A 23,439-nucleotide genomic window follows, 5' to 3' on the forward strand; every position below is an offset into this window, starting at 1 on the left:
GGTAAATTACTACCGTTTAATTGCTTTTGATTTATGAACTCTGGATAGTTGGCTGGCCGCTCCGGCCGAAAGTGAAACTAACCTATTAATTCAAGTGCGTCATAAGCTTTCCTACTTAAAGAAAAACTTTTGGAGAGACTGAATTAAATGATTTGGAAGGCAAAAGCAATGTCCAAAGCAATGATCAAAAGCATGCCTTTCCTATGAAGAAGGAGTGAGTTATTATTATCAGTTAAAGCAAACCCTTCGGTATAAGGGAAAAGCTGCAAGTGATACAGACATATCTGGTTGGAAATTTTTGGACTGTGCTGAATGATTGAATGGACTGAATGAGTAGGAGTAGGAAGACACACCAAGGGAAAGACACACCAAGAGAGACTCCAAAAAACCCTCTGTGGGAACGTACCAAGCCCTCGGACAGATCTCTTGCAAGGCTTGTAAGGCTTACTGGATTGAACAGGTTGGAAAATCTTGAAGCTCCCCAGGCTCCCCAGCTTCCTAAAGACATGAGTGCAGTTAGACGCAGCCCTCCCCTTCAAAAGGGAAATCAGCTAAAACGGACCCCTCCCCAATCAGGGGGCGGAGCTTCAACATCAATGCCATGTCTAACTGCAAAACCAGTTGGATCAGAAGGAAGAAGTGAGAGGGAAGAACTGGGGAAATCAGAGAAAGAAATGAGCAATAGTCAAATGTTAAATAAAATAGCAGATCTGATCAAAAGTGAGACTCAGCTATTAAAACAAGATATCCTGACCAGTGCTAAAGAAATGAAATCAGAATTAGATATGGAACGAAAAAGTTCAGATAAAAAATTCCAGGCAATACAAGAAACCTTGAAAACAATACATGGAGAAATACAATCGAATAAAGCAGAAATTGAAAAAAACAAACAGGAACAACTTGTACTTAAACGGCAAACACAACAAAATGAAAATAGACTTTCAGATATGGAAAGAAAGTTTGTTTATATGCAAGACAATCAAAGAAGGAATAACGCAATAATTAAAAATTATCCAGAAGGGAACAAAAAAGAAGACCTGAAAGCTGAAATCCTGAAGTGGCTGCAAAAGATTACGCCGGTATTGAACTGGTCAGAATTGGATATAGAGAGAGCTCATCGCCTCCCGGCTGGAAGAAATAAAATAACACCCAGAAATATAATAATTCGATTCCACAATTATGCAAAGAAGGAAGACCTGATGAAAATACTTAAGAAGAATCCTGATTATGGGGAAAAAAGAAACTATGTCACATCTACCCTAGCAGCACTTCTTCAAAGATCTGAATGCAGCAGGCAATGCAGTTCTTCCGTGCACTTCCAGTAGATACGTTTGTACTGGTGACATGGCAAAATATGTTTTCAAATATCATTTGTAAAACTTCCCATAGGTCACCTCTTAATCCAATAGTTTCTCAATATTTTAGTGTTTATAATTTCCAGTAGAGGATGCAAAGATCAGAATCTAAAGAAGGTTAGGTGATTCTGACACCATTAGGCAGTAGGGTTTCCATATCCACAGATTCCGTACCCATAGATTCAACCAGTCACAGCTTAATTCTCCCTCAAAAGTCAAAAACAAAGCTTGATTTTGCCATTTTTCTATAAGGGGCACCATTTCATATATACACTAGGATTTGAGACTCAGTGGATTTTGGTATCCATGAAGGTGGGTGGGGGGTCCTAGAACCAAACCTGGTCAAATACCAAAAGTCCACTGTAATGGCATGGGGACTATGTAGTGTGAATAAGTACCATTTCTCAACCCTGTTACAAATCTGTAACCATGGGTGGAGCTACACTGACAAAATAAACAAGGACCAATCTGGTGTAGCATATTCCAGATTGGCCCTGGTATAGATCACACAGGTACTCCGCCACCCACTGTGGAGGCAAGGTGGTGGCCCGACCACTTGGCAATGCTGACTGCTTTTCTGTGCCACTGAATGGCTACTTTAACCGTTCCATCTTGCCTCTTATTTCACAACGGTTTCCAGCCACTACATGGATCCTACCTGTCAGCTGTAGTGTAGTGATTTTAGCCAGGCTAGAGGGAACTCTGATTTTATTATAGTACACATGATTTAGTATATATGACTTTTGCACATAAGCATTGAGTAACTAACATGGATGGGTTATGAGATCACCTGTTTCCCCATAAATTGCATCAAACTGCTTCATCAGTTCAGCTTCATTCTTAAAAGGTGAGTATTTGTAAATTATTGACAACTGTGTGGCAAATTTCTCAGAGTCATCTGCCACTGGGTTTCTTGTGTGACTTGACCATGAAGGAATTGGGACAACAACCTATAGAGGTAGAAAAGAGTAATACTTCTAGTTAACAGATATTCAAACAAAGGAGAAAGCTATTGTGGTTACAATGTTGGGCTGAGATACTGGAAAAGGCGATTCCGTTCCACACAATTACAGGACACCATTGGTGACCTACTGAGGTCAGTTACTCTATTTCAGTTTGACCTCCTTCACGAAGTCCAAAGAATGAAGTAATTAGAATGTCAACATACTAATTAACCAATATCATATGCAAATCCCTGTGGCTATCATTTTGTTCCAGAGTTGTGTTGTGTATGTGATATGGGTGGATGGTAATCACAGATGCTGATTTGAATACTTTGAGTGGAGGGAAAAGCAGGGTATAAATAAACATAATATCATATTTATGGGGCATGTGGGCCAGCTTCGCCTCTTCGTCCTTGGCTCCTGGGGCCAGTGGCGAGCCGGCAAAGCAGCTGGCAAATAAGCGAGCGACCCCAGGAGTCAAGGAGGCTGCAGGTATTCCTCCTCCTTTACAGCTGTTTATACCTCTTTGTCCTTGATTCTTGGGGCTTGTAGTGAGCCGGCAAAGTGGCCAGGAAAGCAGTGAGTGGCCCCAGGAGCCAAGGAGGCTGCCTTTTTCCTCCTCCTCCGTGTCTGCCTTCACCTCTTCATTCCTCGCTCCTGGGGACCGCAGCAAGCTGGCAAGCAGCAAGCAGTCTTGGGAGCCTAGGATGAAAAGGTAAAGGCTACCGGAACCTGTGGCCTGCAGCGAATGGCTGACGAAGGCACCACGGCTGCCTTCGCACCTCCCTTCTTTGTTTGCTGGGGCCACTGCCTCACCAGGGTTTGCTTCCTCGCCAGTCACAGGTCCTAAAGTGGAGAAAAAGGAGGCAGCAATGGAGGTGACCTCCTGCGCCCTGGCTTGCCAGGGCCTTCCCCTCAAGGGAGCCAGCCTTGGCAAGCAGGAAGGACTGCTATGCCAACCTAATGTACACCCCAATTTTGGCTGGGCCTTTTAACCAAAAAAGCTGCACATTAGAATTGTGTAAATAATAGTAATAATAATAATAATAATAATAATAATAATAAGTATTTTAATGTCCCCTGTTTCTTCTTTCATTTGGCTAATTTTAAAGAACTTGTTTTAGTTTTAACTCTTGTTACATTTTAAGGTTTATATTGGAAAGTGTTTATAAAGTTAGTATTTATTGATGTCATGGCCTATGGCTAGTACAATGAACCATTCATTCATTCATTCATTCATTTGAGTTTTTCTAACTATATGATATTGCCAAACAAACAGCACTACTTATCTGTGATAAAAAAGAAAAGAAGTAGTGATGGGAAAACACAGATGAAATACCTATTAAGCATTAGTTATAGTTAATTGATAAAAAGAGAACTTGGAATTGTGATTTTTGGGGCTTCAATACCCAGAATCCACAATTTCTGCAGATTATTTTTTTTTTTGCAGGGGTGTGTATAGTGTACACCAGGGGTCCTCAAACTTTTTAAACAGAGGGCCAGGTCACAGCCCCTCAAACTGTTGGAGGGCCAGATTATAGTTTGAAAAAGACATGAATGAATTCCTATGTACACTGCACATTTCTTATTAGTAGTGCAAAAACACTTTAAAACAACACAATAATTAAAAAGAAGAACAATTTTAACAAACATAAATTTATGAGTATTTAAATGGGAAGTTTGGGCCTGCTTTTGATTAATGAGATAGGATTGTTGTTGTTGTTGTGTTTCTTCATGTCATTTCAGACTTAGGTTGACCCTGAGTGAGGGCCGGGCAAATGACCTTGGAGGGCCATATCTGACCCTCGGGCCTTAGTTTGAGGACCCCTTGTCTACACCAAGTAGATTTTCAAAACTCTATTGAGTCATGTTGAGGGTTACATTAAGGGTTGTAAAAAGCATAATAAACAGACATACCTCATTGAGCCCTTCCATTTCACAAAAAGTCTGAGAGAAAAGAAGGCACGTCATTGTATTCTCTTTTTTGGTGAATAATATGAAGTCTTTCCCTATACGCATAGAGCCTCTGCAATAAAGACAGAGGATATTCTTAAAAGAGGCACATTGTCAGCATGTTAAGATCGTTATGGTACATTACCAGAAGAAGATGCTGCTCCAATTTTCTGATGCAAGACCCATCTAGATTTCTCTCATGGCTTTCCTTTTTATAAATCCATCTACTATGAACACTATAAACTTGATCAATTTCATTTATTCATTCATTCATTCAATGCCCATTAAGTCCCAATACCACTAAGTTATAGTAAAAATACACACATTTGAAAATATATATAAATATTATTTCTTTATTTATTTACGACATTTATGTGCCTCCCTTCTCACCCTGAAGGGGACTCAAGAGCGGCTTACAAGATACACACACACACACACACACACACACACACACACACACACACAATATATATATATTATGTTATTAGTATAGTACAATATACGTATTAAATATTACTACATTGTACTATACCATTATATTGTAATATTATTAGTAATATCACACACACACACACACACACATATATATAAATGTTCTGTGTGTAATGAGTACCTTAAAAACAAAAGAACCAATGAACGAAATCACACCACATTTGGCAACAAAACATCTCACAACACAAGGAGTGACCATCAAAAAATTATGATTTTGTCATTTAGGAGTTCACCTACAATCAAAGAGCATTCTGAACTCCATCAACGATGGAATTGAACCAGACTTGGCACACGGGATTCCCATGACCAAAAGAAAATACTGGAAGGGTTTGGTGGGCATTGACCTTGAGTTTGGGAGTTGTAGTTCACCTACATCCAGAGAGCACTATGGACTCAAACAATGATGGATCAGGACCACACTTGGCACACGCACTCAATACACCCAAATATGAACACAGGTGGAGTTTGGGGGAAATAGACCTTGACATTTGGGAGTTGTAGTCACTGGGATTCACAGTTCACCTACAATCAAAGAGCATTCTGAACCCCACGAACAACAGAATCGGAGCAAACTTCCCACACAGAACCCCCATGACCAACAGAAAATACTTAAGACCATCCAAGGCCATTTTCCAGATCAACAGACTGGGCCACAGGAATGCGTGGCAGGGGACAGCTAGTTTAATATAAATATATAATTATAATTATTAGTATTACATTGCATTATAATATTACAAATTTCCAAAGTAATGCATGACAAATAATAAGAATACTGTAATAATAGGTATCATCAGTAAATATCAAATTGAGAACAGGGTTTTTAGGTCAGGAGTTATTGTTCTGAGACTGCCATATTAGGTTGCTAAAATTTAAGGCCAGGTATTTTTTTTTTTTTTTAAGATTTTATTTAAATACAATAACAACTTACAAAATAGACAAAACCCAAAACAGTGAACATTTTACAAACACATAACCCCACCACCAAGGCCTGAACAAGTATAATTTCCTTCACCATGTATTTATAAATCAGCCATTAATCAAATGTCATCTCCAAAATTCCTGACCAACCAAATTCTGTTGTTTTCCATTTTCGCTCTCTAAGACATATTTAATAAAGACCGACCAGTATGTCTCAAAATCTGATCTGTTAATTTCCCCCCTGAATACCCTCATTTCCATTGTTAGTTTATCGTTTAAAGCTACATTCCAAACTTCCCTGTACCATGCATCCAGTGTTAGATTGGTTATTATTTTCCAGTTCTTTGCTATTATAATTCTTCCCACTGTGAGCAAAATAGTCACCAATTCTTTCTTAGTTATTTCTACATTCAACTTTGTGGTGTCCATTAATAATGCTAACCTAGCATCCGGAGTAATATTTGATCCCATAATGTTGTTTATTTCGGTAAATATATCCTTCCAAAAATTCTTCACTTGGGGGCATTCCCACCATAGATGAAAATATGTCCCTTTGTGTTTGCCACATCTCCAGCAGAGGTTACTTTGCTTGCTATCCATCTGATGTTGTTTGACTGGCGTAGTATACCATCTCCATATAACTTTGTATACATTTTCTTTTAATCTTATTGATAGGTTCTTAGCCACTCTCCACTTCAGGACCCTTTTCCAATCAAAATCTATTAGAGGCCCTAGGTCTCCCTCCCATACGTTTTCTAACAGCTTCAGCCCTATTTCTTCACCAATTAGTCCATTATATATTTTCCCAATTAATCCTTTCCCCATTATTTCTTGGTTTTTGAGCTTACTTAACCATTCTTCATATTTATTCAGTGCTCTACATCTGGGATTTTTGCTTAACCAATCCTTTCTCCAATTATACAGCTGTTGTCTCTCAAACCAATTCAGGGCACCTTGTTCTTCTAACTTACTAAACTTGCCCTTCGAGTTTTGTGTCCACTCCTTCCAGGAGAGAGCAGTTTCCCCCTCCACTAATTTTTTATGTTTAAGTTTAATTCTCAGGTCTTCTGGAAAATTTTCCAGTAAAACTATTGGAGTTAGGGGGGAAACTCCTGGGAATATCTTATTTTTTAATTTAACCCATGTCTCCATGACATCTTTAGCCAGGTTATTTTTACACCCCTTAATTTCCTTGCCTATTTTTGACCTAAAAAACATTTCCTCATAATCTCTGTGCCAGCATTTTCCTTCCACTTCCCGCCAAATTAATTTAGGTTCCGAAAGCAGCCTAAACACTCCTTTTATTATATGTGTCTGATGGTAGGTTTTTAAGGCCAGGTATTAAGGTCCACGGCATTAAGACTGATCTACAAATATATGTTCTCACGTCAAACGAAGGCATTGTGGGTGAGTCTGCAGTAGCAGTACAAAGCCAAAACGATACAATTTGTTTAACTTATTTTTATTGGCTGTACTAATCTGCTTTACCTGCCTTGCTTTTATGATTTTTCCTTCTGAAATTTATTACAATTTTAACTGGGAATATTGTTTTATTGTATGTGTATTTCATTGCTGTTAAACTGTGTTGAGACCATTTAGTGCAAAAGGGGAATACAAATTGAATACATCAATAAATAAGACACCTCACATCATCTTTTATGAGTAGCAACAGGGAACAGTTTTCCATTAAGTACCAAGTGAGGAGTACAATTTTTTTCTTGTCATTCAGGGCGTTAGGACTTTAGATTTGAAAGATACCCAAAGGACTACAAGCTATACATACAGACTGTAGAAAGAATGCTTACGATTTAAGGCCATTGCCATAGCGTCCAATCATTGTAGGGTTGGACCGCTTTGAAGATCTTCCAAAATAAACAAGATCTGTAGCTTCCCCTGGAACAGATGAACAACAAAGTGTCTATCCAAGGCTGTTGTTATAGTTACTTACAATTACATAAAATAAAACTACAGGTTTTTAAACATGCACACTTCAGCATTTGCAATATATAGCAATCTAAAGAAATCAAAGTAATTTACATATATTTTCTATCTTGTCTAATTCCCTGTAATAATATCTATATGTAAGCAATATGGTGGGATAAGGATATATATCAAAAGCAGCTCTGTTGGACAATCCTGGGCCTCAGGAGGAGGTAAAACGTTGACTTTGACCCTGAATAGCGTGATTATATTGAAATGTATTTTAATCATGTTTATATTATGTATTAATTTTAATTCAAATTATTTTAAGTTACCATTGTATGTTTTTAAGGCACTGGGGAAGTGCCATACGTAAGCCATCTTGAGTCCCCCTTGGGGTAGAGAAGGGTGGGATATAAATAAGGTAAATAAATAAATAATGACTTCCTATTGACTTTCTCCACCTCACCATAATTATATAGGCTTATTTCTTGACCCACTTTGTACCACTGTCTTTTTTCTAACCTGAAGAACCCTAAATGTTTTAATCTTGAAAATGCCCATCCTGTGTCCACTAACAGTTTGCAGTTTATAGAGGGCTATTAAGTTGTAGGGAGTGTCTGTATGTTAAATCTAACCTACACAAACTCAAAGAAACAAATAAAACTGCATTCCACAGGCTTAGGACTGAAGACTGATAGGTCAGAGGTTTGAATCTGGGGAGAGCATGGATGAGCTCCCTCTGTCAGCTCCAGCTCCCCATGCGGAGAAATGAGAGAAGCCTCCCACAAGGATGGTAAAACATCAAACGTCTGGGCATCCCCTGGGCAATGTCCTTGCAGACGGCCAGTTCTCTCACACCAGAAGCAACTTGCAGTTTCTCAAGTCACTCCTGACATGAAAAAAAGTCTAGGAATTTTAGTTTTAAAAAGCAACCTCAAAAACATGGGTCAGCTTATCCACAGGTCAATATAAGTACTATACCTTATTTATTACCAAGACAGGAACTATCTTTTTTTAATGACTATAATGGTGAAAATAAAAAGTTTAGTCCACTTCTGGAGAACCTAAAACAAACACCTCCTCTACTCTCTCCATCACAATGCTGCTTCTGGCTGTTTTGAATGACTCTGTATTTCTCATTTGTGATCACGGCACAATTTTACTGTAATTGCAAATAACCCTGAAGTCTGCCATAAAAGCTACTCAGAAATCTAGAGTATTGCTGCTGAGCAGCATGTTGATGTGAACAGCTCCCTCCACCAGCAAGTGATACGGTGGGGAGCAGAAGCAGTGACCCATACAGGTACCTGCCCCAATTCCTCATCACAGCATCACTTGCTGGACACATCATCCTGCAGTGCCTCACTCAACAGTACCACAAACACCTGTCACTCTGACTCATTTTCAGAAGCTTCAGGGATTTGATGGGGGACAGCAACCACAGGTCCGCAGTTTGGGAGTCCTCTTGGATTCATCGCTTACGCTTGAGGCTCAGGCGTCGGCGGTGTCTGGGAGGGCTTTCGCACAATTAAGACTCATGCGCCAACTGCGACCGTACCTCGCAAAGGCTGATCTGGCCGGGGTGGTCCATGCCTTGGTCACCTCTAGATTGGATTACTGTAATGCACTCTATGTGGGGCTGCCCTTGAAAACAGCTCAGAAATTTCAACTGGTCCAATGGCCAGCGGCCAGGATGTTAACTGGTGCTCCTTACAGAGGGAGGTCAACCCTCCTGTTCAAGGAGCTCCACTGGCTGCCGTTTATTTTCCGAGCCCAATTTAAAGTGCAGGTGCTTACCTACAAAGCCCTGGACAGTTTGGAACCAGCCTACCTGCGTGACCGCATCTCCGTCTACGAACCCACGCGTTCACTTCGTTCATCTGGAGAGGCCCTGCTCGTGATCCCGCCTGCGTCGCAAGCGCGTTTGGTGGGGACACAAGACAGGGCCTTTTCTGTGGTGGCCCCCCGACTCTGGAACACCCTCCCCAAAGATCTTAGACAGGCCCCTACATTGGCAGTCTTCAGAAAGAACTTAAAGACCTGGCTGTTCCGATGTGCCTTCCCGGAATAGGAAATCTCCAATACCAAGTCCCAGAAGCACTTTATTAGAACTAAGATTGCCGCACACTGCACACGCCGTATAATCCTTACATATCACCTGTCACATCAGCACTTTTAATTCTGTACCCTTCACTCTGGCCCGGCCCAGTTTTATTGTGTTTTGTTTATTGCTTGTTGTTTTGTTGTTTAATATTGCTTTAATTGTTTTTAATTTGCTTTAGGTTTGTATTGTTATGTTGTGTTTGAGGCCTTGGCCTTTGTAAGCCGCATCGAGTTCTTCGGGAGATGCTAGTGGGGTACAAATAAAGTTAATAATAATAATAATAATATGGGGTATGACATCATAGCTCAATGGTTCTCAAACTTCCTAATGCCAAAACCCCTTAATACAGTTCCTCATGCTGTGGTGACCCCCAACCATAAAATTATTTTCATTGCAATTTGATTGTAGGTGAACTATAAACTCCAGCAACTATAACTCACAAATGACAATATCAATCCCCACCCTACCAGTATTCAAATTTGGGCGTATCATTTATTTGTGCCAAATTTGGTCCAGTGAATGAAAATACACCCCACATATCAGATATTTACATTACGATTCATAACACTAGTAAAATTGCATTTATGAAGTAGCAACAAAAATAATTCTATGGCTGGTGATTCACCATAACATGAGGAACTCTATTAAGGGGTGGTGGCATTAGGAAGGTTGAGAACCACTGCTTTTGAAGGTCACTTGTTCAAGAACGGCAATGACTGTTCAGAACAAGAGCCCGATGTAATTTTCAAGGTGGCTGGTCTAATTTCCCAATGCTTTGAGCAAGAAAGAACAAAATGCCTTGCTCTTTCCAATGAAAGATTTGTATCCATCCACTTGCTCATTAGTGCAGGGGAAAAGCTGACCTGTTTGCTCATGAAGAGCATGGAAATGCACTGCTAGCAGATGACAGCATGCCTCACATTGGAATATAAGCAGATGAATCATGCTGATGTCGTGTCTGATGTCAGAACATTCTGTAAGAGTATTGCCCGAACTGCTTTGGGGACACTGCTGAATCTCAGAGCAGGATTACGGTGGGAGATTTAAAATGTGAACTTTGTGGTTAGCAGGGGATTGCTGTTTTCCCCTGACTCAGCTTTTAAAAGTTATTGTCTCCTAATGAGAAGACAGGAGCCCGGCTTTTAAAGAAGGAGAGAAGGACAAGAAAGCACAGTGGAAGAGCTCGCTCTCTGACTCATACACACACCACGTTTGTTCAGGCTGTATTTTAAATCTCGTCCCTGTGCTTTGTAGCTATTGAGCACAAGTCAGATTAGGCCAGGTGTCACCATGACACCCAGTCACACCCAGAGCAACCAGAAGCAGTTAAGATGTTCTGCTTAGGAGGCAGCTGTCTGGCAAGCTTGAAATAGAGCCACCCCCCTCAAGCCCAAGCTGCTAAAGATAGCCACCAGTCTCCATCAAGACGGTTTTAAACAGTGTATTTTAATACCGAGACAAATGTTTTTAATGTGTATGTATGCATATAATGAATTCTTGTCCTGGCATTGATTGTTTGCTGTATATATGCTGTGCTCCACCCTGAATCCCCTTCGGGGTGAGAAGGGTGGAATATAAATGTTTCAAATAAATAAATAAATAAATAAATCTTGCTTGTATATGCTTTAAATGTTTGCTCTTAATGTTAACAAAACCCCAGGACCCATCAGCAGATCCCTGCTGCCTGTGCAATGCCACTCTCCAGGGAAGGAAGCTGGCATGCCAAATTTCACAGAATTCATTTGGCACCGGGGGGATTCTGAGAACACCTGATGCACACGTTCTGGGAAGAGTTTATTTTAAGCACTGGTTAACCTAAGCTCTAGGAGACAGGCTCTGCAGTTATCTTCTTGGCTCCAGATTGAAGCAGCTATGATCCCATCTTGCCCTATAAGCTGTTTGTACTTAACACCAAAAAAGCAGGGGAGGGAATCTGATCTCCTGGCAGAAGGAGGCAATTAGATGAAGCAAAAGAACATTTTGTGCCAAGTTACTTTCACTGCAGGAAGAGGTTTCCAGGGGAGGGGGAACAGATAAACCAAATGGACACTACAATGGAGTAGTCAAAAAATTAAGTTAGTCTGGCATTGGGACAACAGCAAGTGGCGGAAAAGGTTTAATGCATTGGATCTCTGGGAGTCCAAATTCTGTGGACATCAATTCCCAGAAAAATCAATGAAGACAACAACAGTGGATTTGGGGAGATGTCGTTCAAAACATCCAGTCAAAACTTCCCTACCCCTTACTCTTTTCATGAAGCTTTCCCTGCTTTGCTGTTGTCTCAATCAGAACTGCCCCTGAAGTTAGGCAGGGCAGGTAGAGGCACTATATAAATATTCACCTCTACCATCCAACCTATACCTACTAGGGGAGGGTGGGCTAAATAAATAAATCTTGCTTGTATATGCTTTAAATGTTTGCTCTTAATGTTAACAAAACAGAATGAATGTTGAAAAACAGAACAGAAAAACGTATTGTCGAAGGCTTTCATGGCTGGAATCACTGGGTTGTTGTGAGTTTTTCGGACTGTATGGCCATGTTCCAGATGCATTCTCTCCTGACGTTTCACCGGCATCTATGGCAGGAATCCTCAGAGGTTGTGAAGGATGGTGGGGTGTTGAATCCAGAATTTATATAGATGAAATGTGATAACCCTATTTAGGCTCATGGTTCAGTACCACGGACAGCTCTTTCAAATTCTAGGCTACATTCTGAATTCTGAAACTGATTCATTGCTCCAATGCAATTTGTTTTATTCTGTTTGTTTAATGTGTTTTATCTGGATTGTTGTATTTTATGATACTCCTATTTTAATGTGTTTTGTTTTATGGATTGTTTTGTTTTATGTTTCGTGAACATTTTGGCCCATATGTAAACCACACCGAGTCCCTGCAGGGAGATGGTGGCTGGGTATAAGAATAAAGTTGTTGTTATTAATGTAAAGATCATCAACTGCAGTTGGATGCATGGAGATATTATTGGTTGTCTTCCCAGTTCCAACTCGCTATTTTAAGCATCACACCACACCAACACTCAATCAATGTAGGTATTAACTTACGTGGAGTCATGCCACATCCATCATCCAAAAAGCACAACATGAACCCTCCTTGCAGATTATCATTATCCACTATAAAACAAAGCATGAAAAAGTGTTTAATAAACAGCTTTTTGTATAGATTTGAAAGTCACATTTAATAGAACAGTTCTTGGTGGATCAAGTAAGTTACTTGTAAGTAGTTCCTTTTTGCAGTAATTATGTTATTGTGTGGCAGGAATACATTGGATAACCATTATTTCTGCTGTGTTGCAGTTCCTCTGGAATATTGGAAAAGCCGCATGTTTGAAAAAGAATAACTCTAAGAACTTCAGCGGGAACTAGAACTGTATTAGTTTTTTTAAAAGAAATTTTAATAATAATAAACAACTTTAATTTTATACCCCACCACCATCTCCCTGAAGGGACTTGGGGTGGCTTACACACGGGACCAAGCAAAGAGCAAACAACAGAGGTTACACCTAAATCACAGTTACAAACATAATAACATATAACAATCTAATTAGACAATTAAAAACAGAGTGTATAAAACATCATTAAAACGTATCAAAAGCAAACCTCAACAACTAATGACTAGGAGTATAGTGGACATGATCAGAATTAGAGGGCTGGATATGGACGTGTGCAAAAAGCAAACTATAGGGCCAGGGCTGGGGGTAAAGTGCTGAATAGAATCTATCTATCTAACTTTCCAACCTTGCAGTAAGAAGGGTTAAAAGGACCATAGACATAAATGCAGCATATTCATGAAGAATATGCTGCTCCCTGAACGAATAAGGAGATGGAATAAGACTTGTTAAAAGCTCAAGATTTTTGCTGTGATAAGTCTTAGAAGCTGAGCCTCGAGAGGCAGACCTTTCTGAACCGAAGCTGAAATGTGGACAGTAGAGGGAGTGAAAGAGCTATCCAAGGTGCTTCAACCTACTCTTAAAATAAGTTCAGCACTTTGGACGATGTTTTTAAAACTTGGACTGAAATGATATTCCACTGTGTCAGTGACTTGTGAACCACCAATAGCCTCTGAAATTGTGCTGGGGATGGTGTGAACTTTGTATGCTTTAATATAACTCCTTACATACGAAGCAAACATTTCTGTTCTAGCCTATAATTCGTCTAGAATGTTCCAGATTTCTACATGCAGGAGGGAGAGCATAGATAGTAGGTGATAGCACAACCCCCTGAGAATTAAGCTCTATGGCTTGGTGGACAGCCATACAAGGTCTACATGTGCCACCCATCCCATTCGTTGTTGGAAGTGATTTGACACATATTGAAGGTGCATATATGTATGTATGAGAAGGAAATATGGAGATGGCCCTCTATTATCTGATCAGCCTATACTGACCTTCCTTTTGGCCTAGATTGATATTCTCTGGGTCACTGATGTCCCTTTCCTGATTCTTCTCAGTCGCTCTCTATCCTACACCTGGCTTTCTTCTAAAAGCTGACTCCCTGCTTATTCTGCCCTGCTAATTAGTTAGTACCAATATTTCTTTTATCTCCTTTTCCACTTTGTGGTTTTTTTTAATGTACAATTGCTTTCTGGCAAGAAAGCAGATTTAATGTGATTATAATATCAAAGAAATGCAAACTCACTATCTAACCTGATCTTTCAAAGGGCTGATTCCACAATATGCTAAAACTGACTGCCCAGCCACTTCCAGTTTTTTCAAAGGCTATTTAAAGCTTCCACAAAAAGGCCCAGTCTTCTAATAGCTTTAAATCAAAGACAAATGGCTCTTGGAGACTTCTGGATTGCAGTTCTCCATTTTGGGGTTGATTTTTTTCTCAGTGATGGGGAAATGAAGTAGGAACACAACGTCAACCTAGCAGACTGCCTAGCAGATTTCTTGGGTGGAAAGGGTCACAAAAAAATTATCAGGCAAAAAAATGATCACAAGGTAAAAAAATAAACTGGCCACCAGGCTATAGAACTTAGGGGCACATCTGAGATAACATATTTATTTATTTATTTATCAATTTTGTATACCGCCACTCTCCGAAGGCTCGGAGCGGTTCACAATATACACATGTAATACATAACATTTAACATCAAGGAAGAATTCAATCTGCATTTAGGAATGCAGATATTTACATGGGAACAAATGAAACCATAGGTCAACTGAAGCCATGTCCTTCTACTCTTTGTGCAGTATATACGGACACCTCAAGTGGCATACGCTCTGATGTATGTAATTACAGTGAGTTAAACAGAGTAAAACAGAGAGTTCTTGATTTCTTATCCAATGGTTCCTAACCTTTGGGCCTTTAGGAGTTTTGGACTTCAACTCCCACAATTCCTAACTGCTGGTAAACTCACTGGGTTTTCTGAGAGTTGAAGTCCAATACACCTGTAGGCCCAAAAGTTGGGAACCGCTGCTACTGAAGACGTCAACTGGATCCGTGAAAAAACCAGTCTTCACCGAACTGGTTCTTGCTGGGTATTTGGGACTACTACTCTCATCAGCCACATTAATCATGGACAATGACTGTGAAGATGGGCTTTGCAGCCCAAATCATCTAACCAGGTTGGGAAAGGCAACTGAAAGCTAGGAAACAGTATACGATCTCCATTATTCTACTCCTTTTGTCATAGGGACATTTCTAAGTTCCATTGGCACATCATTCTCTGTTAGTGGGCTTTTATACACGAATTCATTGCTTCTTAAACTGTGGGTCCTGACTCCAAATGGGGTCCCCTTCGCTTAAGGTTGAGGTCACAAAATTTTTGGCAATAGAAAAAGGTTTCTGAACACAGACATTTACAGAAATCTGCTAGCAACAATGTGCAGTGTTTACAATGGACTCTGCAGAAATTGCTTCAGCTATACTTCATAAATGTCAGTATATGTTTTATATGATTTTAGATTTAATTTATAGTTATATATTATCATTTTAGTTATTATGTTTTCGTTTCGTATATATGTTGGCATTGAATCTTGCCATTACTTGTTGTACACCACTTTGAGTCCCCTCAGGGGTGAGAAAAAGCGGTATATAAATGCAGTAAATAAATGAATAATAAACACATTCATAAAAAACGAAAATCAGCCTGTTTAGAAAGCCTTGAAAATGCTGATTTATTATCATAAATGTTTGTTTCTGATACCCATATGCCTGGGATCGTGTAAAGATTTTTTGGGTCACAAAAAATTTATCAGGCAAAAAAATGGTCACAAGGTAAAAAAAAGTTTAACAAGGCCTGCTCTGGTTTTTTGAAATCAGGAATCAGTAATCTTGAAATATCCTATATGATATTCACTATGAGTTCATAATTAATTGTGTGTGTGTATGTATATATGTATATGTATATGTATGTATATGTGTGTGTGTGTGTATATATATATATATCACAGCACCATGCACACACACATAAACAAGATATATCAGCAAGCTGGGGAAATTCCAAGGTCTGAAGAACCATAAGCAATATTTAGAGAAAAAAAATCCTAAGGGTGAGGATAAAGGACACCCCGAAACCTCATGAGGATTAAATGGGCAGGGAATATTGACTAATTGTTAGGGAAAATAGAGAAGTGGATTAGGAGAATATAATGGAATATCCAGAACAGGACATTCCTGTCTGGCTGCCTGAAATCCTCAACACACTGTGGCAAATTTTATTTGTTAATATCGATTTTTTAAAAACACTTGTTACCATTCTGAAGTCACCTGAAATAAAAGGATGGTAGTGGCATTGTTTCAAGGTCATTAATGAAAGGGCAAAGGGTAGCCTCTTCGTCAGAGCTAATGAGCAGTGGCCTGTTATGTAAGATCCAAGCAGCCAATTAGTGAAGCCAATGGACACTTGAGGATTTGTACAATTTGCATGCCTGGAATTGGGCCAGCGCCATGGCTGATTTCTTTTAAAAGGGAGTGCATTATAGAGCTCTCCATGTGCCACTACCTTCAGCTATGTTGACAGGTTCACTGCCATACAAGACAGAAACAACACTGACATCTATTTGGGCACATTTCTCTACAGACTTTAACAGAAAGGTCAAAATCTACTTCTGTCACAGGCTTCTTAAATTTGCCCACTGGAACATTTTCACACAGGAATAAATGTGTCATTTCTTTGCAAAGCAAGTAAATAAACGGGACAATTAATACGCTGAAGCAAAGATGCTTTCAAAATTCCCTTTTAAATAGAACTCACCAGTAAGTATATCCAATCTGGTTGCACCAGCATCTCTGAAAAACATGGTTTAAATATAGATATAGATAAAAATAAAACATTGTAATAATAATATACTTAGAAGAACAAAACACTTCACATATGACTAAAAAGACAGAATACAAATTCATAGCTCTTTTAATCTGGATCCGTATGAAAAGGGATCTTGTAGCACCTAATAAGATTTTGCATCACAGCACATGAAAACTCCATGTTCATAAGTCATTTTAATGTATAGCAAATAAATTATCCCAAATATCTCAGTCTCACCTTAGATAAGTGTTTCTCAACCTGGGGGTCAGGACCCTTGGGGGGTCGGGAGAGGGTGTCAGAGGGATCACTAAAAACCTTCAGAAAACAACAGTATTTTCTGTTGGTCATGAGGGTTCTGTGTGGGAAGTTTGGCTCAATTCCATCGTTGGTGGGGTTCAAGGTGATTGTAGGTGAACTATAAATCCCAGCAACTACAACTACATAATGTCAAGGTCTATTTTTCCCCAAACTTCACCAGTGTTCACATTTGGGCATATTAAGTACAGGGTTAGTCAAAATGCATAGGCCAATAAGCCATTCAATTGAATGGCTTATTGGCCTATGCATTTTGACTAACCCTGTATTTGTGCCAAGTTTGGTCCAGCTCCATCATTATTTGAGTCCACAGTACTCTCTAGATGCAGGTAAACTACAACTCTAAAACTCAAGGTCAATGCCCACCAAACCCTTCTAGTATTTTCCGTTGGTCATGGGAGTTCTGTGTGCAAAGTTTGGTTCAATTCCATCATCGGTGGAGTTCAGAAAGCTCTTTGATTGTAGGTTAACTATAAATCCCAGCAACTACAACTCCCAAATGACAAAATCAACCCCCCCCCCCACCCTACCAGTATTTAAATTTGTAAGTATTGGGTATTTGTACAAAATGTGGTCCAGTGAAGGAAAATACATCCTGCATATCAGATATCTACATTACAATTCATGACAGTAGCAAAATTACAGTTATGTAGTAGCAATGAAAATAATTTTATGGTTGGGGGTCATCACAATACGAGGAAGTGTATTAAGGGGTCGTGGTACTAGGAAGGTTGAGAACCACTATCTTAAATTGAACAGTAACGTTTAGGAAATACTGCATGAACACTAAGCACAAAGTAGCTGCATGCAATAACATCCTGCGGAAACTTACTGGCAGCATATGGAGAGCAGATTTAAAATTAATAAGAACATCAGCTCTGGCCTTGTTTTACTCAACTGCTGAGTATGCCTCCCCTGCTTAGCATAAATCTGTACACACAAAGCAGGTGAACATAGCACTGAATGAAACATGCAGAATAATCACAGGATGTCTCATACCTACCCCTGTTGATAGACTTTACAAGCTAGCTGGCATTCCCCCCAGTGTGCAATGGGAAGTTGCTAACTGGTAAGAGAAGTACGGTTAAACAATGTGAAAGCCAGCTATTGCATGGCTATCAGCCTCCTCCCAGTAGACTCAAATCAAGGAAAAGATTCATTATATCCACCACTCCTCCTAGTATTCCCCCAGCAACAACAAAAGCATCCCTCTGGGCAGCTAAACTAGGAAATCTCAATTTGATGGTCCCCCACGAAGGTCTGCCTCCAGGGACAAACTGGAAATCCCTGAACAGACTCTAAAGTGGAGTGGGCAGATCAAAAGGCAACCTGGCAAAATGGAGCTATCTATAAGAACTCTCCACCTTGTGTGACTGTGGAGCAGAACAAACAATTCTGCACCTGTATGCTTGTCCACAATGCCTTGCCTCATGTAAAGAGGATGAATTATTTAAAGCTACATAAAATGTGGTCACTGCTGCCTGGTTTTAGTCAAAAATTATTTAGCTGCTTGTGCTCCTTCTATTTTTATCAGTTTTATACTTATGTATGCAATGCTTTTGACACAAAATAAATAACAAGTCATTTTAACGCAGAAGGGAATCATGTAGCACTCCAAATGTTGTTGGATTGCATCTCATAGAATCATCACTGGCTATACAGGCAATTATACAGTAGTTAAACAACATCTGGAGGACTGCATAATTCCTATCCAAATTTATGGCAGTATCAGCTCCCTCAAGGCTAGTCTTCACATTTTAAATCAATACAGGTTGAGTGTTCCTGATCTAGAAGTCTGAAATAAAAAAAATACTAATGAATCTGTCCACATGGGTAGTGAGACAGTGACAGTGACAGTTTTGCTTTCTGATGTTCAGTGCACACATTGTTTCTTGGACAATTGTTTTAGAAATACTGCATAAAGTCATCTTTAAGCTATGTGCATAAGATTAATATGAAACATAAATGGATTGTGTGCCTAGATTTGTATCCCACTTCCAAGATAAACACTTTGCTCAAACACTTCTGCTTGTAAGCATTTCAGATAGGGGATACTTAATTTGTATAGACATAAAAATACATGAATATGTCACTGGGATAAAAATCGAGTAACTGAAAACAATCAAGAGACTTTAATACAGTATTTTGCTTATTTAATTCTCTCAGGCCCCTTTCACACAGCTGAATAATATCTCACATTATTTGCTTTGAACTGGAATATATGGCAGTGTGGAAGCAGATAATCCAGTTCAAAGCAGATATTGTGGGATTTTCTGCCTTGATATTCTGGGATATAGGGCTGTGTGGAAGGGGCCTTGTATAAAATCTAGCTCATAAATGGGGAATACGTACCGGGAATTGTCAATAAGTTCTGCAATGGCTCCAAAGAGGAAGTCATGGGTTGTGCTAAAAGGATACAAGGAGATATTGGGGATATTTTAAACAAAGGAGTCAGTCCAAAATACTAACAGTATTGAATACTGTCAAATACCAGTTGAATCTCAAAGTTTGTATGTTGTGAAGATTGTTGTTTTTTCTCTCTCTCTCTCATATAGCACAATTAAAATGTATATAAAAAAACCCAATTTAAATACTAGTTGATGTTTCAGGCCCACACAGCTGTATATCTGCTTTGAACTGGAATATATGGCAGTGTGGACTCAGATAAACAAGTTCAAAACAGATATTGTGGGATTTTCTGTCTTGATAGTCTGGGCCCCGTCCACACAGCTGAATAAATTCCCACATTATCTGCTTTGAACTGGGTTATCTGAGTCCACACTCAGATAATGTGGGATTTTCTGCCTTGATATCCTGGGATATAGGGCTGTGTGGAAGGGCCCCCAGGTGAAAGCAGATATTGTGGGATTTTCTGCCTTAATATTCTGGGTTATATGGCTATGTGGAAGGGCCCTGAGTGAGACACTTCCTCTCTGTAATTTTAGAAAGTGGCTGGATGTAGATGTGTTTTGACACAGGTATAAGATCTTTCTGGCCCTTCAAGGTTTGTTGGACTGCAGATCCCAGCAGCCTTAGCCAGTATAGCCAAGGATTTGGATTGCTGGTAATTCCACCCCAAAATTTTTGGAGGGGGAGGGAGTAGATGGTGGGCTCAGTAACCCAGTAATAAAGTGCATTGACGAACATCTCAGAAAGATTACAGTATAGGCCCTTCCACACAGTTTTGTATCCAAGAATATCAAGGCAGAAAATCCAACATTATCTGAGTGTGGACTCAGATAACCCAGATCAAATCAGATGCTGTGGGATTTTCTGCCTTGATATTATGGGATTTAGGACTGTGTGGAAGGGCCCTATGTAACAAAATTAGAAAATATATTCTGTTCCTGTTTTGAAAGCGTTATTTCCTGTTTAATTATGCTGTACTTACTTTGAAAGTAGTTGTTATACTCCAGAAACTTCATTTATGTGGCTGCCACAAACTATGCTGAATTGGTTGAGACTCAATGAGGGCTCTTCCACACAGCCATGTATCCCAGAATATCAAGGCAGAAAATCCCACAATATCTGAGTCTGGACTCAGATAACCCAGTTCAAAGCAGATATGGTGGGATTGTCTCCCTTGAGATCTGGGATTTAGGGCTGTGTGGAACCCCCCCCCCCCCAAGGTATATATGGAACAATCATAGCAAAATGTGCTGCAGGATGTCTCCCCAAAACAAAAAGTTTTTGCTGTTTAATAAACATTTCCCCATGTATTGTCGAAGGCTTTCATGGCTGGAATCACTAGGTTCTTGTGGGTTTTTTCGGGCTATAGAGCCATGTTCTAGAGGCATTTCTCCTGACGTTTCGCCTGCATCTATGGCAAGCATCCTCAGAGGTATGACCTCATACCTCTGAGGATGCTTGCCATAGATGCAGGCGAAACGTCAGGAGAAATGCCTCTAGAACATGGCTCTATAGCCCGAAAAAACCCACAAGAACCTAGTATTTCCCCATGTTTTTATGATAGAACCAATTAGGAAATGACATTTATAACCCAGGAACAAAAAAATGTGTTGCTAAGGGCCCTTCCACACAGCCCTATATTCCAGAATATCAAAGCAGAAAATCCCACATTATCTGAGTGTGGACTCAGATAACCCAGTTCAAAGCAGATATTGTGGGATTTTCTGCCTTGAAGTTCTGGGATATAGGGCTGTGTGGAAGGGCTGCTGAAGTATTCATAGAACAACCATAGCAAAATGTGCTGCAGGATGTCCCTCCAAAACAAAAGGGTTTTTTTTTTTGCATTTTAATAAACTTTTACCATGTTTTTTTTAAAATGATAGAACCAATTAGGAAATGACAAAATGGCTGCAGGATGTCCCTCCAAAACAAAAAGTTTTGCAGTTTAATAAACTTTCCCCATGTTTTTATTATAGAATCAATTAGGAAATGACATTTATAACCCAGGAAAAAATGTGTTGCTAAGGATCCTTCCACACAGCCTTATATCCCAGAATATCAAGGCGGAAAATCCCACATTATCTGAGTGTGGACTCAGATAACCCAGGTCAAAGCAGATATTGTGGGATTTTCTGCCTTGATGTTCTGGAATATAGTGCTGTGTGGAAGGACCCATTGTGTTATCATCTTGGGACTACAACTCCCAGAATCCACTAAGGTAGGCATGGGCCAACTTGGGCCCTACAGGTGCTCTGGACTTCAACTCCTATCATTCCTAACAGCTTAAGCGGCCGAAGGGGAAAAGAAAAGGGCCTGGTGCTGTTAGGAATGCTGGGAGTTGAAGTCCAAAGCATTTGGAGGGTCCAAGCTGGCCCATGCCTTATCTGCACTGTAGAATTAATGCAGGTCAGTATCACTTTAACTGCCACAACTCATTGCTATGGGATCCTAGGAGTTGTAGTTTGGTGAGACACCATCCAGGGCTCCATAGCATTGAACCCCCAGGTCCAATTCCATTAATAATATATCTACATTTATATCTATATATTTATATTTAAATGCCATGGCTCTATAATTCAGTGGTTCTCAACCTGTGGCTCCCCAAATGTTTTGGCCTACAACTCCCAGAAATTATCTAGTTTACCAGATGTTAGGTTTTCTGGGAGTTGAAGGCCAAAACATCTGGGGATCCACCACTGACCTATGTTATGGCATTCTGGGGGCTATTCTGCCAAAGAGCCCTGGGTTCTGACCAAACTACAACTCCCATCATTCTATAGCAGTGAAGCCTGGCACTTATAAAGGTGCCCAAGCGCCTTGATGAATGCCTAGTGTGGATGCGGCCTAGGCTTGCCCCACTTACGAGTTGGCATGCAGGAATTCCAGGCACAACTCCGCCCTGCAAAGAGAGCTGTAGGGCTTGGCTTCGGCCATTTCTGTGCAGGGACCACGCCGCGTTCTCCTGCCTCGCCCACAAAGCCAGTCCTAGGCCGCCCCCTGGTGGTCACGAGCGGGAATGCTTCAGGGGAAGTTACAGGAAAAGAATACACATGACATCATAGAATAATAGAATCATAGAGTTGGAAGAGACCTCATGGGCCATCCAGTCTAACCACCTGCCAAGAAGCAGGAATATTGCATTCAAAGCACCCCCCACAGATGGCCATCCAGCCTCTTTTTAAAAGCTTCCAAAGAAGGAGTCTCCACCACACTCCGAGGCAGAGAGTTCCACTGCTGAACAGCTCTCACAGTCAGGAAGTTCTTCCTCATGTTCAGGTGGAATCTCCTTTCTTGTAGTTTGAAGCCATTGTTTCGCGTCCTAGTCTTCAAGGAAGCAGAAAACAAGCTTGCTCCCTCCTCCCTATAGATTCCCCTCACATATTTATACATGGCCCTCATCATGTCTCCTCACAGCCTTCTCTTCTTCAGGCTAAACATGCCCAGATCTTTAAGCCGTTCCTCATAGGGCTTGTTCTCCAAACCCTTGATCATTTTAGTCGCCCTCCTCTGGACGCATTCCAGCTTGTCAATATCTTGAGTTGTGATGCCACAGTGTGATTCCAGTTGTGGTCTAACCAAGGCAGAATAGAAGGATAGCATTATTTATTTATTTACTTTATTTGTATACTGCTCTTCTCAGTCCTTAGGCAACTCAGAGCGGTTTACAACAATTTAGGTATACACTATACAAAATCGTTAAGCATTTAAAAGCAATAGCATCACAAATCATTAAATAGCACGACTTCCCTGGATCCAGACAC

At 40.1% G+C, this 23,439-nt stretch overlaps 1 protein-coding gene across 1 annotated transcript in view; it reads right to left on the reverse strand.

Annotated features, from left to right (window-relative positions):
* Nucleotides 1-22,620, reverse strand: part of MORC1 (MORC family CW-type zinc finger 1) — a 75,139-nt gene extending 52,519 nt beyond the window's left edge. Inside the window, exons 1-7 of the mRNA XM_060770652.2 lie at nucleotides 22,542-22,620; nucleotides 19,622-19,675; nucleotides 16,904-16,938; nucleotides 12,748-12,816; nucleotides 7,468-7,555; nucleotides 4,217-4,325; nucleotides 2,146-2,305 (exon numbers count right to left, since the gene is read on the reverse strand). Coding sequence (XP_060626635.2) covers nucleotides 2,146-2,305; nucleotides 4,217-4,325; nucleotides 7,468-7,555; nucleotides 12,748-12,816; nucleotides 16,904-16,938; nucleotides 19,622-19,675; nucleotides 22,542-22,612 — 586 coding nt within the window. The 5' untranslated portion in view covers nucleotides 22,613-22,620. The remainder of the gene's footprint in view (nucleotides 1-2,145; nucleotides 2,306-4,216; nucleotides 4,326-7,467; nucleotides 7,556-12,747; nucleotides 12,817-16,903; nucleotides 16,939-19,621; nucleotides 19,676-22,541) is intronic.
* Between the last annotated feature and the right edge of the window lie 819 nt (nucleotides 22,621-23,439).

Source organism: Anolis sagrei, chromosome 3 (assembly GCF_037176765.1).
Source record: "Anolis sagrei isolate rAnoSag1 chromosome 3, rAnoSag1.mat, whole genome shotgun sequence".
NCBI classification, from domain to species: Eukaryota; Metazoa; Chordata; class Lepidosauria; order Squamata; family Dactyloidae; genus Anolis; species Anolis sagrei.